We start from the raw sequence: 19,293 nt of genomic DNA, 5'->3' as shown, positions 1-19,293 counted from the left end.
AGGGATGTCAACTCTTATAGGGGAAAATGTGCATTTGGATGAGATGAGATGGGAAGATGTTCGTACAGCTGCAGGCTTGAAATTAGTGCACACAGCTGCTCTCGGAACATGTGAATAAAGTTGGACACACTGGTCCGTAATCTGGCTACTGTACTGATCTGGTATCTGGTGCCGAGATCCAGCACCATTTCTTGGATTTCTGGGCAGGAAAAGCACGTGTGCAACCAAGGACTTCTAACTTGCCATTCATTCTAAAAATGTATTCACCTAAATTATACAGTGCAAAATAACAGCAGATTTCACTGTATTATGTTCTGTGTATGCACTTAGTAGTATGCTGGGGAAGTCATTTTTTCACTGTTGTTTAGCGCCAAAACAGGCTCATGTTGCATGCTGTAAATGATGCCGCAGTGGTTTCACGCAGAGTCGCCATGACGACCACCCACACCGGGGTAATATAAGTGCATTGGAAAACTGATGTGCTGGTGCCAAAAGAGACAAGCCGATAGGATATGTAATAGGAATATGATGAGTGAAATTTGCACTCTTTGACGGCTGTGTGGCAGCCATGGCGGCTCGCAGGCCTCTAGGTTGACACTGAAGTAAGGGCCTGTGACACAGGTGTGTCACTGCGAAAGGTCAAAAGCTGGGAGACAGATGGCACACACACATACACACACACACACACACACACACACACACACACACGAGCCATCCCACACACTTTTAACACTCCCAAAGGGACAGAGATCTATTGTGCTACTCAGATGGGCATCACTGCCGCCTGTCTCATAAATGCATGCACTCATACACACACACACACACACACACACACCGTCAGTGTAGCCTACCAGATGTCAGGTAAGCATGGCATCTTTTTTGATGTGATGTTTGGTTTGAAAGGAAAATGTAATTTAAACTAACCGAATAATTGTTATGTAATGTGATCCCAGTGCTATACTTGGTTCTTTTTATTATGATATTTAATTAGAGTGATGAATGGAGAAGATAAGGAGTAGGTGGACTACACAGAAGGAAGTTGAATAGTTAAGGTGGATTCTGTAAAGCCAAACACAATCCGATTGCTGGTATAGTCCTCCAATTTTGTTCACATTTCAAAATCCATTTTTCCAACAGGAAAAAACTGAAATGTTCTCTTTCAGGGTCAAACTGTTGCCATCATAAATCATTCATACAGGCAATTTTTAAAGTAAGATTTTAACCTTTTTGTCATACAAATGTAAAAAGAAGTGAATGTTATTACACATTTAGATATGAAAACAGTAAATATGACAGAGCATTGTCAAGGTGAGCTGCTTATTGTATATAGCTTTAACAAAATCATTGCTCCTGAATGTTTCCTATGGACCCAATGGTTAAGGACCCCTGCTATAGAGAATCTTTGGCCAGTGTTTTTTTTTGTTGTTGTTTTATTTTTTGCAGGAGGTCCTTAAAAACACTAGCAGAGCAATGATTTGGAGTCTTTCTAGTGCTTTCTGTTTTAATTTTGTGAATTGTTACCATGTAGGAGAATGCGAAACATCCGGCTTTGCATGTGAATGTTTGTGCCCCCCCCCATCCGTAAACATGGTGGTAATATTTTTTTTTTTAATGTTAATTGTCATTCAAGTGCAAGACGTTAGCATCAAAAACTTATATAATGGCATGTATCCACCTGTGCCTTTTACACAGAGCTAAGCTTTTGAACAGTAACATTAAATACCACATTCAAATAATTGCACGCATGAAGATAACAACAGTCAGTGTCTGGCTTTGACAGATAATCAATTGGTCGGACAGTGACAATTGCTGTCAACACAATAGGGTAATAGTCTTAAACTTGATACCCCGTTCCGGCATTACATTCACGTATTTTCCCGCGTCTATTTTGACTTGGATACCACAATAAAAAGAGTTACTGTGTTGTCAACAGCATATTAAGATATCTTGTTAAAAGTTAAAAATAGATTCACAAGACACTGATTATTTATCTCTTTTTAAAGGGCCATGTTGGACACAGGCCATACTTCTTCAGTTGCCACTTTCAATGCCCCCTCCTCCACTAAGTCAACCTCCTGTGACCATTTAGGGTAACCATCCCTGCAGCCACGGCCTCGGTGTATGTGTTTATTATGGCCTGCTTTGTGTCCTTGTGGGTGCCTGCATTGTTTTGTTGCGTCTCCTACGCACATGGTAACTTCCATGAAGTATACTCCGGACTAAACACAGAGCTCTTGGGAAGACTTCCATGCTAACAGTTTGCGTGAGGTGTGTGGGTGTTTGCGTGTCAAAGGTGGTTAGTATGCAGAGAGACGTTGGCGAGTGTGTGTTTGTGTATGTGTGTGCTGGCATGGTACATGCGATTGTACAACACTGAGCACGGGGGCATGTGACCCTCAATAATAGATGTGTGCACTGAATATTTGAAAGGGGGGTGGGGGGGTAGACTATTGCACATTTTCCATGGGGATTGCAAATGGCAGTAACTAAAGCTCATAGGAAAGTGTGGTCAGGAGATCATTCAAGTCGATACCCAAGTGTGGATTGTCACCAACTAAGCTGCTCTTCCTTCCAACAGGGCTCTCAGGATAGTACTTCTGGTCAGGAAGGGCTCGTACCTCCACCCTTCTCCACCTTCCCTCCACCACCGCCACCACCGCCACAAAATGGCCTTGCGCTAGATTACGGCAGCAGCCTGTATGCAGCAGGTGCGGTCCAGGGTCCTGTGGAAGCAGGCGGAGCAGCCAACAGTGTCGCCAGCGTTTCCAACAGTCTTACTGGTCAAGTGAGTGCTTGCATTCTTTTACACATCTTTCACAGTGTTTTTCCACCAGTTTGCACGTAATCTGCAGCGGTCGGTTGAAGGGGCGAAGACGAATAAATAAATGTATGGATGGAATAAGTGTATAAATGGCTACAATGTTGAGTACAAAATACTGGCATCAGATTATATTTACCACTTTGTGCAATCTGAATTTGATGATTACAATACTTTGCATCAATAATAACACTGTTATTGACCCAAATATAAGACAATCAGAGATTTTCAGGAAAAACAGTGTTGGCAAAAGAGGAGGAGTTGTACTGCTAATTTTAAAGCGCCATCCAACAGTCAAGCAGCCAAGTATGATTCATGAAATATGATTTCACTGATATTAAACACATTTGCTTTGACTTTATATTTTTCCAAAGATGGATCTTGAAAAAGAGGGTGATATTACATGTACAGAGTTGCTAACATTGCTAGTGTGCATTTTTTGTACACTGCACTCATTTGACCCTTGAATACGCTTGCATGCTTTGCTGCTGTCCAGCAGGATTTTTCAAGTTAGTGGGGCACTCATAAAATGTTTTCAAGGTCTGCAGTGTATTCAGGGTCGTCTTTGTACCAATATGATAGTAATCTAGTGCTTTTTTTGACACTCAAATATGTCACTGCTTTTCATCTTCCTGCATTTTTCATGCCAGGTTTTGAAGCGCAGCAACATTAGTGCTTTATTTTCAGCAACCACACAACGACAGCATCCACTCTCATGATAGCACATGATTTGTTTTATATGCGAATTATGTGGATCACTGCATATTCATTATATTTTTCCAAATAGTCACGTTATCAACTGATCTATAATTTTGTAAATGGCATCATTAAAACATTCATTCCTTCATACATGGATGAATGTGTCGTTTATTTGTTGTCTGTCTGTTCTTTCCTCTCTCTCGTCCCTGCGGCCCAGCAGTCAGATGGCTCCTCTCAGATTGATGGCCAGTCTGGCTCAGGAGGAGGAGGTGGCGGCGGTGGGAGCATCGGCGATGACTCAGACGCCAAGGGGACACCCAAACGCCTCCACGTGTCCAACATTCCCTTCCGCTTCCGAGATCCTGACCTACGGCAGATGTTTGGGGTAAGCAGACTGAATTATTCAAACCCCCCCCGCCCTCCCATTTCCACCATGCATCACTACATGACGAATCACTTTGGTCTGAGAGCCCATCTGGTGACGTCTGTATCCAAACTCCCCTTGTTATGTTTCGCTAGAAATATTGCCCTCTTGTACTGTGTGGCATGTGAACTCCGGAAGCCTTGTTGTGTGTTGTAAAATGTGGCCAAGTGCACACATGTAGAAAACATACTGCAAGGAGTGACTCCCAACTGGCTCAGTGCCAGATCCTCGATGTTTTTGAACAGCTCTGACACCTTGTGGCAAAATACAGTACTTCCTCTTGTGTAATGCTCATGTTCTGCTGTTTCTTTCTTCTGTTGTACAGCAATTTGGAAAAATCCTCGACGTCGAGATCATTTTCAACGAGAGGGGTTCCAAGGTAGGATGGCAGGGAGGGGTCAATGTGCATTTTAAAATCACACACAAAAAAAAAAACAGATTAGGAACCTTTCTCCCCCCCCCCCCCCCCCCCCCTCTCTTTGCAGGGTTTCGGTTTTGTAACATTCGAGACAAGTGCAGATGCGGAGAGGGCCAGAGAGAAGCTTCATGGTACTCTGGTGGAAGGACGTAAAATTGAGGTATCTCAGCCCCTACACCTCTTTGTTTTTCATCGAAAGGTGCCCATTTTTCTCCTTTTGTTCTCCCTCCATGTCCAAAAAGAATGAGGCATTTGGCTTTTTTCCGGATGGCTGTTATGTGCTCGATTCTAAACTGTCTGGCTTCACTCTAGCATGGTGCATCGGTGCACACGTCGGCGTGGACGGCACTTCCTGTTGTTTCTTGTTGTTGGATGTCATGCTCTGTCCATTCAAAGCTGTGTGGTTTGCAAAGCATGCTGGGTGGAGTGGCAGGCATGGCCAGGGGAGACGTGGTGGCTGACGATTATCCGCTTCTCTCACAAGCATGGAGGATCGTTTGTGTTTTGTTTTTTTGTTGGTTTTTTTTTTGTTTGTTTTTTCACCCCCTGCACCATTTTGCATCTTTAATCATGATGCGTGGGCATTATTGCGTTTTGGTCGAGCGAAGGTGCCAGTTACTAGCCTTTTGTGGAAACAAAGTGCTTGTCGGTGTTCTTAGGCGTTTTAATGTATGCTGCATGGATGGGTCACGTAATCAGATGGTGTTTATCATAAAGGTGTTAAGAGACGTGCGTGTGCATGACAAGGCCTTCTTAAAGAGCCAGTGTTTGGGAATGAAACTGTCCAAAGAAATTTGGTGTCATTGATGATGCTTCAATTTTTTATTTATTTTTTTTTGTTAAAAGATTGTTTGACACCAGCTTGCATCCAGCACTCCTGACAAAGACATCTCATGAAGTGGGTTTATTTTTAGCATGAGCTCAAATTTAAGTGGCAAATGGCTTTGAAGATCAAGTACATCACACTCACCATTTGCTCAGTTATTTTTTTCTTGCAAGCAAAGCTCCTTTGCATGGTTGTGAATGTCCAGCACTATTTCTGTCTTTGCGTATGTGAAGAATGATTACGTGAAAGGATCATACCCTCTTTTCTCCTGTCCTCCCCCCACCTTGAGTCGTTCTCCATCTATCGCCACTCTTCTTCACCGTGCCAGTCTGTCATTTGTCTGTGTCCCCCTCAATGCCCTCCATATACTCTATCGCTGTACATTTTCTGTCCTGTCATATAATCCACACCTCACAGCGGCAAGCAGAATAAAGTTTTGTTTTGAAATTACTCCCAGTAGTTAGTATTTAAGTTTGTTTTCATGTGTTTTCTATTGTGCTTGTTGTGGTGTTAGTGGCTAGATTGGCTTTGGTCCATGTAGGTGACACATGCTTACACGTGACACCACTTCCTCTTTAACGCTGCAAGGTTATTCATTATCTTTATGTTTTCTTGTTTTGTTTTTTTTTGGCTCATCATTTCTTTCTTACACATATTTTCTCTATTTCCCTGATGATTTTTGTATGTTGTTGTTGTCAGTCTCCACGGTAACTGCTCGCGTGTCCTCGCGCCGTTTCCCCGGCAACGGTAAGTTGTGTACATGGCATCATCTTTTGAATAAAAAAAACCCCTCACCCCATCTACCCCAACTTGAAACAAAAATGCACCCAAATGATGGCCCCGTGGGAGCTTGCTTGATTGACAGATTCTGATTGGCTCATTCTGTAATTGTTTGGGGAGGTGGTGAATGAAAGGATTTGGAGATTAGCAATTGACCGCATGGCATAATGAAAGCCACCTGTATAACTGAATGTACTGCATCAACTATGACCTATAGCACTTATGCATTCATTCCAATCACCTCTCTAACTGCATTGAACTCCAGAGCTGTGTATCCTGCATGGTTTACTCTCTCTCTCTCTATTTCGGCATCTGTATGACATCATGGTTCTATGTCATCTCTCTGTGTTGTGTTACAGCCAGTAGCTGCATTTTGGCACCTTAGTGGGACAGCATGCTAAAGCATGAGTGCCGTGTAAGCCGTGTTGGAGAGGCTAGTGTTCCTGTATTTAATGTGTAGTAGCTGAACATTTTTTGTGCATCTGCTTTCAACTCTGCAGACCGTTGTATACACATAAAAGATATGTGGATGAAAAGCGGGTGCAAGTGCTTACATTTAATCCATGCTCCCTGCTGTAATATGTGCACTCCTATTTAAGAAAAGAGCCACAAATAGACTGATGCCTTGCAAAAACGAGAGGTGTCTTTGTATGACTTTTTTTGACCCGTTTGGTTCTGGATGGTGTGCATTGGTGGTCATGTGCTTTGAGGTCTATCGGTGTGCGACACTGACCTGAGATGCCTGGCAGTGTTTCACAACCAGGGTTTGGTTTTTCATTTATTTGAGGAATGACATTTGCATCCCCTTCCAATCTTTTATTTTTCTCCTCATTCTCCATGTGATCCATCCTTTATTGTTGCTCATGCACATTATACATAGCTCCTGGTGTGTGTGTGTGTGTGTGTGTGTGTGTTTGGATGTATATGTGTTTTGTTCATGAGAAGATTCGCATACTGGGATGCCTCGTTCACTCTCCCCTCATGTACGTGTTCTGTGTCTTTTCATGTAGACTGGCTCCTCCTCTTCCTGCATCCCTCCATATTTCTGTCTTTTCTCAGTCCCCCTCCCCTTCTTGTTTCTTCTGTACGATGTGGGAGGGCTGGCAACCTTATTTTTTATTTTGATTGCTCTCTCGCTGCCTCCGATGCTTGCTGATTGGCTCGTTGTGCTCACCTCTGCTGCCGTAAGCCGCTCTTGATTGGCTGTGCGTAATTTGTGTATTCGATTGTTTTTTTTTTCTTTTTGCATTGTCTTGAACTGATGACTTTGCTGCTTAATTCACCTTTTTTCTCCCTCCTTTTTTTCCAAAGGTATAGCCATGCAATAATCTCGGATTTCCTTTTGAATGCCCTTTTTTTTGTTCTGAAATATTTGTTTTGTGTGCCTTTTTTGGTTATGTTGTTTGTGTGCAAAGCTGCCTGACTATTCACAAGGATCCTTGTTTTCAGTGTCTTTTTCTCCTTCAAAAGAAGCGCATGCATCAAATACCATTGCTGCTCATCAACAAAATTAACCAATGTCAAGGGATAATGGCACCTCAAGATACAGAAGTTCCTAATTTCTTTGAATTCAGTTAACAGCGAGCTAAAATTTAATATAGATATTGTGAATGTGTTAACAATTACTAAATATTGTGTTTTCTCCTCTAATGTTTAGGTCAACAATGCCACTGCCAGAGTGATGACCAATAAGAAGATGACGACCCCGTACTCCAATGGAGAAGGACTTGCAGCCCTTCCATACGGTATTACTTTTAACTCTCCAACACTGCTGTGTAAAGTCATTTCATTTTTTTACTATTTGAATTCTAGGGGTGTCACAAGATCCTGTGTTATGAGATCTTGCAAAATTAAAACATGGCGATATTTCTTGTTTCAGAAGAACAGGACAGCCAGAAACCAAATCAGACTGTGAGCTATCGCATCCCGACTATGGATGATAATACTCGTAACATGGAAGTGCAAGCAAAATTGCAACCACGCAATAAAATTTAAACAACATAACATCTAATGGTGGCCTAAGACAATACTGTATATCAAGGTGTCAAATGTCAGATTATTACATGCTTTTTTTCCAGTCCATTTTCTGGACAAGATTTTGTCATAAAAATCATGCATTTTTAAACTGTGAAATCAAAAGACCATTTTGATGTTGTTGTTAGTCATTTTCATCTTACAATGCCATTTGCCATGTACACATTGCCATGCATAAATGTAATTGCATTCTAGTGTTGTAGATCAGCAGTCCCCAACCTTTCTAAACCCCAAAGACTCTTGTGTTGTGTCAAACCCTGACGGTATGGGTAAGGCCGCGGTTTTTGGATTTCTGATTTAATTCTGATTGAATCCAAAAGAGTAACCACTCCCTGCACAAGACAAATACGCTAAGTGGTTTGGTTTGACTCTTGGACAACTAGTGACGTGATTGCGAAAATGTTATGCTGCTGGGACTCGAGATGGCCTTACAAGCTAACCAGTTTGCCTCTAATATATCTCTTCCATACATAAGAAGCCAAAAACTTACTACTTCCACACAAATTGGAGGAGATGTCATGTTGTACATGCCATGTCGTACATGCAGATGTCATGTCGTACATGCCATGGCTGACTTCATGACCTCTCAATGTTTTCTTTCATTACTGCCACCTAGTGGCCAGAATACTACATCACACTTGTAATTCAATATGTTTTGAAAAATAATAGACCACTGTCTACCATAAAACAGGGATTATTTATTTAATATTTATTATTACCCCTGTATTTGATAACTTCAGAATATGACCTTGCAGGTAGTTTGACATACAGTAATTACTCGGAATGATAGAACTTTACCATATGTTCTCAGCCTCCGGTCTGGTTGTACAATGTGCTTTTGTAGAAATGTGATTTGTCTTGTTTGTCTTCAGCTGGCTGGAAGCTGAGTCCTGTGGTAGGAGCCATGTACAGTCCTGAACTCTACACAGGTACATCAGCAAGCCAGGATGCGTTAGGATACAGTAAATGTTCAATGTTTGCTCTTGTTGTTAAGATGGTCTCTCTTATGTGTTTTATCAGTCCCAGGGTTTCCATACCCGACAGCAGCCACAGCTGCTTCCACGGCAGCCGCTGCTGCGACCTTTCGTGGTGCCCATCTGCGGGGTCGTGCGCGGCCCGTCTACAGTGCAGTCAGGGCAGCAGTGCCACAACCTGCCATCCCCACCTACCCCGGGTAAACACACTTTAAAATGCATGTTTTTACTCATAATATTCATTCACGGGAATGCTTTGTGTTTGATCATTTTGTTTAAATGGCACTATAAGGCTTTGCTGAGCTAAAATACAATTTCTTTGTATGTCAAATCTGGTAATTAGGGATGCTCCGATCAGGGTTTTATGCTGCCAGTTCCGATACGGAATGCGAGATTCACTGTTACAGATCACATAGTTTAACTGTACAGTTTTCTATGTGATAGGTAATTATAAAAAAATAAACTTTTGGTCAGATTGTGTGAATTTAATTTGATGCATGTTTTCGGAAATAAAGTGTTGAATAATATATTTTTGAATTCAATATTTCTATTAAAATCTGTCCTGCTTAACTTTAAAGGGAATAGATTCAGTGTCCAACTTCTATTTGTGTTTTATTTATGACTGGCAACATTTTAAATTGTACACACATTATTTACCATACAGATCTCCTCTTAAATAGTGTGGCCATCGCCTTTCTGCTATTGTGATCATTTTGTCATGACATAAAAGGCACAAAGTCTGAACTCAACAGTTATAATGAACTTAATAATAATGGGTGAGCTACCCAGCTAAGTCAGCTGGCGAGACAGGGATGGCTGTGATAGCATCATCATCATAAAAAAGCGTGTAAACAATGATGCATGAAAAGTCGACTGGAAATAAAAAAAAAAAAAATGTTTTGTTTCTTTACAAAAGTCGTCTGATACTGATTGGTGGCCAATAGATTGGAGCATCCCTAGTGATAGTGACATGATCCTCGGCTGGTTTCAATGTGAGCAGCTGAAGAAGTAACAGTAGTGGCACATTAGTGATTATGTACAATGACATAGTGTTGTTTTTCTTGCATGTTGCACGGTGTGTAATAATCTCTCTCTCTTCTCTCTTCACAATCTGGAAACTTTTCTTATTTCTGTCCCTGTGTTGTTCCCCGCATTGGCCACTTGTTGGCGCATCACACCATTTTTAAAAAATGTTATTTCCACCCACTCTCCTGGTTTGTTACAACCCTCCACCACCACGCCTTTTTCTTTCCTCCTTTGCACTCTCTCTCTTTATCTCTTAGTGTGATGGCCTATCAGGATGGTTTTTATGGTGCAGCTGATCTTTATGTAAGTATATATCTCACTCCGCCCACTACCTCACCCTTTGCTCCCTACGTTTCCACCCCTCTTGCCTGTGGGTTTTTGAGTGTGACGATGGCACAGATCAAAACCACAGAGATGTGTACTCTTGGGTGTGTTTAGCATCACTGACAATCCTCATTATCACATCAAAACAATGCAGAGATGCTCGCACACTCGTGAGTTCTCCTCTAGGGTTTGCTTTCTGTGCATTTGTCAGTTGTGTGCCATTACAGTTATGAGTGCGTAATGGTGCGTGTGTGTGTGTGTGAGCGTGAACAGGTTGACAAGAGCTGTTTCTGTTCTCTCTGTAGACTAGTGTTTCAGGACATTAGTGGCAGATTGCCTCAGGTAGGGTTGACACTCTCTTTGCGCGAGCCAGTGTGCATCCTCCTCGTCTCCAATGACTGCGTGCTGCTAGACGTTTTTTGACCATCTGAGATTTGAGATGCCTTCTCTGTCCTCTTTTTACTAACTCACTGGATTCTGACAAGGGTGGAGTTACGGAAGGGGGAGAACCTATTTCCACTAAGGGAGGTGGATGAACATGAGCAAGGCGAACAGGAATAGTCCATGTATAGTTGTTTTTGTTTTACTTCTAAATTAATGTATATGTAATTAAGATTAAGATATTATGCAATTAATGCAATGTAGTGTTTAGAGGCCATTTTAAATACATACCTTTTTAAGAACGTCAAGAAGGTTAACTGAACAGCCACGACATTGGGTTCACCTAGTGGTTGTTCTGCATCATACTGAGTGTTTATTGCTGCTGGATTCTGGTTCTCATAATAAATTAATTGTATGTATGTATTCCTTAAGATTAATGCATAAATACAGTAATTCCGGACCAGACTGTGAAGTAAATGTTTGCCAAGTAGGATTTTGTATTTTGCAATTGGAAGTCAACTGGGATAGGCTCCAGCATACCCTGTGACCCTAATGAAGATAAGCGGTAGAAAATGGAATGATTTATTTTTTTATTTCTAAATGGAATATATTTGTAGTTAGAGCATAGAAAACTTGTTGTGACCCTCTAAATACAGTTTATATTATTAGAGCCCTCTAGACATCAAATAACACCCCTATTACACCTTTACACACTAATTACCCAATGTAGTAACAACAACAAATAATCAATTCAAGTCATAAATAAGACTTGTGGTTGTGTGTTGCTAAGAACGTGTTCCTATGGGAGGTGAGTGTCAGGCGGACAGGAAGTCATTTTTAGCTTTGCGCTGGTAACTACAGCAACAGTAAACTATGTTTTTATTAGGGATTAGCGTCTTCTGAATGCCTTATTTGTGTTTTAGTTCATTTTGTCATGCTTCAAAATGCATATTTTCGGACTAATCCAAGCCTGAAGCAGTATTATTTATTAAAACATTTTTGAATAAACGTGAACGATGGCTGAATTCGAACCATGAGGTGGCAAGGGATGATTGTGTATTTCTGTAGCATTTTTCACCAATAGCTTACGATACATAAATTACTATATTCATCCAATTTGTGAAACACTGAAGCAATCTGAAAAAAACAAGTTCTTGTATTCAGAGTAAATATATATCGAAACCAGCAGGTGGCGCCAAGCAGAGACAGTCATGGCTTTTCTTCTTGCCGTGTGCCCAACACACACTTGCGAGATGTTGCGACTCAAAGATGCACTGGAAAAAAGTATTGGCCAAGTTAGTAAACAGACGAGAAATTATGATGACAGCTTTACAGATACCATGTCTCTTCGACATCTTTCGGTTGTAACCAAACTATTAGAACCAGCTCTCAGTTTGATGTAGCACACTGCCAAGTACAACCACAATAATGAACATGTGACATAATTACCTTTTCTGACCACATCAAACCTTTTTTTTCCGTACAGCTGTACCTAACAAAAGGAGTAGTGGGTGTGTCTGCCATTGGGCTGACTTCCCTGTAATAACATAACAGCTCAGAAAAGGATGTAACTGTGGTTGAACACATATTTTGGTCAGAAAATGCAACACTGTATCTGTATATGTTGATACATTTGTCTCGGTCGCTTCAAGCTGCCAGGGGATTCACATATGTCACACAGGGAAATAGGTTAAAAGACTAGAAAATAAAAATCCACAAATTAAAGAATTAGTGCGACCAGTGTAATCAGCTGCTTGATTCAGACCCCTTCCAGGAGTCTCCCTGTGTGTTTCACTTGTGGCATGCTAACTCCAATCAGTGTCGGCATGCACACAATCTGTACGTACTTACAAGCAAACCCTCTTACCCTTTAAAAATTCCCTTTGTCCTCTCCGACACTTCTCATTCACTTTACTCTTTTCATTCTTTCACTTGACCTCCTCTTCACCTACGTCTCGATTACATTCCCTTCCTCTTTCCATCCTTTACCTTACCTCCCCTGTGGTACAGCCTCCCCCAAAACTGTTAGAACATGTATGGTCTTGAATGCAGGGGGGGTGGACTTGATCGTGACTGATCTTTAGGCTATTGCAGGAGTGTTGTGTTGCTGAAGGGATGTTTTCTCTATACTAGTACTATACATTACAGGTTAGGGGAAAGCATGCTGTGTCTCTGATTGGTCCTTTTGGCCACTTGAGGATGTTTTGAATGTGTGAGAGGGAATGTGCTCCTTTTTTGTAAATGTATACCTATAGTTGTTTGTTTGTCCGTTTAGTGTAAAAGTGCCATATCTTTGCTTTTCTTTAACTGTGTGTTTATGCTAGGGCCGCATATACAGCGCTTTTCTCCCTTCATGTCCAACTCCCATTGGGAAAGATAACACACACACACACACTCACACACTGCAATTATACATTTTTTGAGGGTTAGTCATGGAGGGAGAGATCCACGCTACATCCTTGTGAATGCTGCACCAAATTAGCCCGTTTTACTGACTGTCTGCTTGTTAATCTTTCTCTTCACCCCACGTTGTAACCCTGTAGTTTACTGCTAGCTTCTTAAGGTGTGCAGGATATAAAGTAAGATTTTTAATGAATGTCTTTCTCTGCCACACACACACACACACACACACACACACCACTTCTCTCTCTTGTAGGGTGGCTACGCGGCATACCGTTATGCCCAGCCTACTGCAGTAGCAACACCAGCGGCTGCGGCGGCGGCGGCAGCAGCTTATAGCGACAGGTGAGTAGGCCCATATTGTCATAACTCTTTCCACATCGTTTGTATTCTCATAAAAAGTGTACATAAGAGACTATAGACTATAATATTACATCTGAAGGTTAAACGTTTATTTGGACTTTTCCTGATCCAAGCCGGTATATATTCATTTATTCATTCATTTTCAACCGCTTTTTCCTCACGAGGGTCGCAGGGGTATGCTGTCTTGGGGCAAGAGGCGGGGTACACCCTGGACTGGTCGCCAGCCAATCACAGGGCACATATAGACAAACAACCATTCACACTCACATTCATACATATGGACAATTTGGAGTCTGCAATTAAGGAAACCGGAGTACCCGGAGAAAACCCATGCATGCACGGGGAGAACATGCAAACTCCACACAGAGATGGCCCAGGGTGGAATTGAACCCTGGCCTCCTAGCTGAGCTGTGCGCGCTAACCACTAGACCCACCGTGCCGCCCCGCCAGTATTTATTATATATCTTAAAAAGGTATCAGTAATACTCCTATTCATAATGCTGTTTTATTTGAAGCTTTGACCTGCCTCACAAAAGAGAGAGAAAGGACAAGGACTGACGACAGGAGCGTGAAGTGATATTAAAAACACGTTTAAATCTGTCAAAAGAAAACATCAGCAATCTGTCTTTCACCATGGTGTCATCTGCGTTTTTCTTTATCATTTATAAATAATGAACTGCCTTGGCCCCCTTTGTGTGCGTTTTCTTTATTTTATTTTAATGTGGAGTATTATTTTGAGCAGTTGTTCTTTTTGCTTCCAAAAGCTACGGCAGAGTCTACACAGCTGACCCATACCACGCTGCACTCGCCCCAGCGGCGTACGGTGTCGGAGCCATGGTAAGTCACGTGCATTTCATTGAGATCATGTAACCCAATAATACATTATTAGTGCCTTTTAAACATGCAATAGCACCCCTATAGTCACCTTTATATGCATGTTATGTAATATAGCAGACATGATATGCAATAATCAGACATAATAACTCGCCGTTAGCATTGTGAAAGTTCCTTGTTGTATCTCAAATGTAGGTTGTGTGGTTGACAGCTTTTGGCCGCAGGCTATGCCATCCCTGAAGTGACACAAGAGACGGTCGCCGCTTTAAATACGGCAATACTGTATACCGAGCTAATAAATAGCTTATTCTAACCATAAAAATAGATTTTAAACTGAATAAGGGAGGACAAAATAAGCAGACAAACCTACCACTTCCACACTGAATAATAGGCCATACTCAACCACAAAACCGTGAACATTTATTTATTAATCGTTTTTTGAAAACAGTGATCAACATTTCTGCCTCTTTTCTGGTGTGTTGCGGACCAAACCACTAGCTGTTCATGTTGATTTGGTCCATCTTCGGTAGGGGTGTCCAAACTATGGCCCAGAGTTCATTTGTAGCTTGTTTTTTTTGTTTCTATTAATGTACTATGGCATATTTTAGAAATTAAAAACAGCAACTATTTTAACAAAAACAGCAACAATGGAGATAAAATCAGGTGTTAATAATATGCTTTGCATTAAAATGGCTTCCACATCCTTGAACTGGTCTAGGGCCTAACTGATTAACCAATTAATTGATAAAACAAGCTCAACCGAGGAAAGTCAAATCCTGATTATAGGATGACGTGTGTTTTTCAGACTTTTTTTCATGAAAAAAAATCAACGGACTGTGAGAGGAATATCAGATGTCTATTGTTTTTTCTCTTGTGTTATTGTCCGCAGGCCACGCTGTACAGAGGAGGCTACAGTAGATTTACCCCCTACTAAGAACACTAAAGTTCCCAGGAGCTCTTCCAGTCAATACACCCCTGAAAGAGCTCCCTCTGTTGTTGTGGATGTGGACTGCACCCAGCTTCAAGTCACCCACCCAGAGAGGTCCCATGTTTCATATATATGCTACCACAGAGAGAGAGGAATGCTTTATCAAAGACTGATGGCCGCTGGCCTTTACATTACATTACAAGAAAAAAATGGGTTAAAAAAAAAAAAAGTCCATCTTCCCTATTGCACGGCTGTATTATATCCCGCCCCCTTCTACCCCTGTCACTCAACACTCAGCAGCACAAGACTCTGGATGGTGCCAGATGTTCTTCCAAATGCTGTTTTGTTGACCTTTTAACCCGTTGTCAGCCATGTTTGACAACGCCGTGCACGAGAACCACAAGCAACTGTTTCAAGCTAGAAGTTGCACCAGTGCAAGAAAAAAAAAAGAAAAAAAAAAACATTTTTGACCTTAAAACACCCACTGATGGATTCCATGATTCTTCCTGACTGGATAGTAGAATAAAGGAGAGGATTCCCATTCCCACTGTGCTCCTGTAGAGGGACTCAACATGTGGCAGCTTGGAAATGTATGAAAGCTGAGGGAGGGATGGTAACTAAGCGCCAGTCTTTACCTCAACTTTTCTTAGTATACGGAAACGGTGTACCTTTAAAATTGCTCTTATGCAAACAAATTAGTTTAGAGGCAAAGTTACCAAATTTCTAATCACTGTAATTATTCTCCCTTGTCATTGTTTTGCTTGCCATCCGCTGCTCTTTACTGACACAGCGTGTTCTCCCCACAGTTTAGTAGCGAATGGTACAATTAGTTTATGTTCAAAATACGGTATTTCCTCCTATAGTGGCATTTAATTACTTAACTGCAGAGAGTATCTGGTGTCTTTTTAGTGACAAGTCACTTTTACGATTTTTTTCAAATATAATATATATACAATACAATAGACATGGTGTGAATAGATGTTTCCCCCCTTTTTGAATTTTTTTTTTTTTGCATGTTTGTCGCACAAACAGTAAAATATCAGTCAGTATTTAAATTTGCTTGATGATGTGAAACATTTAAGTGTGACAAACATGCAAAAAATAAGAATTCAGGAAGGGGGCAAACACCTTTACACACCACTGTATGTGTTTACAGTGTTGGCTAACATTTTATTGGCCACTACTTTGGTTAGCGCACAGGCCACACAGCTAGGAGACTCTGGTTCGATTCCAATTCCAAAAACATGTTAGGTTAATTGGTGACTCCAAATTGTCCATAGGTATGAATGTGAGTGTGAATGGTTGTTTGTCTATATGTGCCCTGTGATTGGCTGGGGTACCTGGACTCTCATCCGAATACAGCTGGGATAGGCGCCAGCATACCCACGGCCCTCGTGAGGATAAGCGATAGAACATGGATGGATGGATGGTCCCTATACTTTCTATGTGGAATATACGGTATCTATTCTTAAATTCCAGCTTTACAGGTGCCATGTGTGGCCTGTAGGTAGTCGGTCTACCACAACAAATGGTGTTATTCATAGTAAAGCCACCCAGTGGTACCCCTGCATCTACAGGAGTGGAGGCCACTATTTAAGGAAATACAGTATGTTTTTAAAATCACCCCTAAAAGTGAATAGTACCAATTGGAGTGTATTGAGGCCTCACTAGGCTTAAGAACAGAAAAAAACAAAAACAAACACATGGTAATATTTTGCCTTTTTATTTTATACCACACCATAATCACTACACTGTGTGAAATCACCTCAGCACACGCAAAAAAAAAAAAAACACAACACTACGCTGACAACGCTCGTTTCAGTTTTTTAGCTATTGTAGAAATTTAACCCCCCCGCCACCCTCACCCCCCACGCTCCATCTTTTTGTGAGCGAGTCCAACGTAAGCTGATTAAGTCTTCCTGGGGGGGGAAAAAGAATAAATAATGAATAGATGCAGAGATTTCTGGTGAATTAATGAGAAATAAACATATTTAAATGCAAAACACCTTACTATTGTGCAAATTTCTATACTGTTGTATTCTATATTTCCAAATGTGGCTTTTTTTGGCTTTTGTTTTTTTTTGTTCCAAAGATTTGTAGAAAGCACATTTTTCGGATTATATGTATAAATATATTATCTTAATGTCATAATCTTTGATGATCCTGTTGCTGTCTTGATTTACTTTGTATTATTTTTTTATATCTGCAAGTGTTGTTTTTTTCCTAAGAAGGTGCAAGTTGAATCATTTTTTAAAATTACTGAGTAAATGCTAAGTCATCCTGAGAGGTGAAATGAAGGTATGCACGTAAACACTAGCAGACTGTTCATGAGGTAATTATTTAGCATGACCATCCATGAAAATAGATGTCCATATATTTTCAGGTGAACAAGCAGCTATATAACACTACTTTGCTTTTGCAATGACTCCGTACATTTCAAGAGAGCACATCTGTACACATCAGGTGATTCTAAATTTTGTGTGTGACAGATTTCTCCTACTTATGTTTTTTTTTTATGTGCTGCTCATTTTTTTTTAATATCTTCATTGAGCTATACAATGTGCTCTGGACTAATTAATGTTTAAAAAAAAAAAAAAGACTAGCCAAAGACGCTAACAGCAGTCCTGTGTGCATTCTACATTTCCAAGGCATGGACAAACCAGCATGAATGATATTTGTCAAGTTAAAAAAAAAAAAAAAAAAAAAAGACGAAAGTTGTTTTGCATGAGTCTTGTGTCTTTCATATTTGACTTCTGAAAAGTCCATTTGCATCCTTCCTTAAATGAAAACCATGACGAATGACGACAGGCAGCTAGCGGTCAGTGGACACAGTGTTCACGTTGTTATGGTTCTCCTGCAACTGTATTATAGTCATCAGAAAACCTGGCCCCTCTTCGTTATGGTTGCTTTTAGTTCTCAGTGACTTACTTTTAGTCTCCCTTTGACTGCCATTATGTTGGGTTTTTGTTTTCTTTTTGTTATTGAATGTCCATATAACATTTTATATAAAATTGTTTTGTTGTGATAAGGCTCTCAGGTTTTTTTCTTGTTTGAGTTCTTCATTAAAAGTAAAGTAAGGAATGGTTGGACAACCACTATCTTCTGCTAACAAAACCCTAAAGGGGCTTCCTGCTTGAGCTACAGCTGCTGTAGAAAAATAAAGAAAAACGTTGTTCAAAACTGAATTCAATTATGTTTAAAGGTCAAACGAATTGATTTTATTTTCTTCACATTATATACCCCGGACAATACATTTTTCAGGCAGGAGTGAGGCCCCCCCCACACACACACACTATGATTTTTGATCTATGGCTTTATGCACCAATCTAAAGGGGGAATCTTAGCACTAATACATTAGAGTTGACGTGGTTGTTGCATCAATAGTATACACTGTTTTTTTTAATCACTTATATAAAGTCAGAGTTCAGAATTAGCATTTTCAGGAGAGAAAAAAAAATCCTTAAGTTGCACAAAACTTTGGATTTCAAAGCCGCTGTACAGTAAATAAAGCTTATATGGTCATGACTAGTAACTGTCTGGAACTTATTCATTTAATTGCTGTCATTTCCCATGGGGGGAAACTGCTTGAAACTATTACACTCATCAACATTTTAAGACCAGTTGAAAAATTGCATGGATGTACATTGTGCATTTTTACAACTGGAGGTTCTAAGTAAAAAGGCAAAAAGAAAAAATGGAAGTCAGACCCCCAAAAATGTATTTCAAACAATTAACTAAGCACCATAGCTCTATGGTGTTAGGCTAATATGTAGTTGTACGCTGGGATTAGTGCATGTAGTTGCAGTTCACTCCTAGCCGCTAGAGGGCAGCAGAGGCATTGGAAACACTTGCTAAGTTGAACAGTTGCCTGCTTATTAAACTTTGTGCACGTTTCTACCAGTAAGTTCAGCTTTAATTTGTGTCCACATGACCAAATCACACTTTTAATGTCGAATTTAAATGATTTGTGTTGCTCCGAGTGGTCAAAAAATGCCAAATTGAACCACTTTTTGCATCCTGCCAGGTAATAGATGAGTAAAACATAAAACACCAAAAGACACTCC

The 19,293-nt window shown here is 40.7% G+C and overlaps 1 protein-coding gene across 4 annotated transcripts in view; it reads left to right on the top strand.

Annotated features, from left to right (window-relative positions):
* rbfox2 (RNA binding fox-1 homolog 2) overlaps window positions 1–18,257 on the top strand; it is a 38,453-nt gene extending 20,196 nt beyond the window's left edge. For 2 of the 4 annotated variants that reach the window (XM_058046176.2, XM_058046179.2), the window contains 11 exons: window positions 2,579–2,785; window positions 3,735–3,902; window positions 4,267–4,320; window positions 4,427–4,519; window positions 7,623–7,710; window positions 8,872–8,928; window positions 9,020–9,173; window positions 10,257–10,302; window positions 13,361–13,449; window positions 14,232–14,304; window positions 15,191–18,257. In XM_058046176.2, coding sequence (XP_057902159.2) covers window positions 2,579–2,785; window positions 3,735–3,902; window positions 4,267–4,320; window positions 4,427–4,519; window positions 7,623–7,710; window positions 8,872–8,928; window positions 9,020–9,173; window positions 10,257–10,302; window positions 13,361–13,449; window positions 14,232–14,304; window positions 15,191–15,235 — 1,074 coding nt within the window. In that variant the 3' untranslated portion in view covers window positions 15,236–18,257. Of the gene's footprint in view, window positions 1–2,578; window positions 2,786–3,734; window positions 3,903–4,266; window positions 4,321–4,426; window positions 4,520–7,622; window positions 7,711–8,871; window positions 8,929–9,019; window positions 9,174–10,256; window positions 10,303–10,628; window positions 10,666–13,360; window positions 13,450–14,231; window positions 14,305–15,190 lie in introns of all 4 variants that reach the window. The other 2 variants (XM_058046177.2, XM_058046178.2) reach the window with 2 other exon arrangements.
* Window positions 18,258–19,293: the final 1,036 nt, after the last annotated feature.

The sequence above is a fragment of the Doryrhamphus excisus genome, linkage group LG9 (assembly GCF_037039965.1).
Source record: "Doryrhamphus excisus strain RoL-2023G ecotype Guam linkage group LG9, RoL_Dexc_Guam_v1.1, whole genome shotgun sequence".
Classification (NCBI taxonomy): domain Eukaryota; kingdom Metazoa; phylum Chordata; class Actinopteri; order Syngnathiformes; family Syngnathidae; genus Doryrhamphus; species Doryrhamphus excisus.
This window is presented reverse-complemented; position numbering and strand designations above follow the sequence as displayed.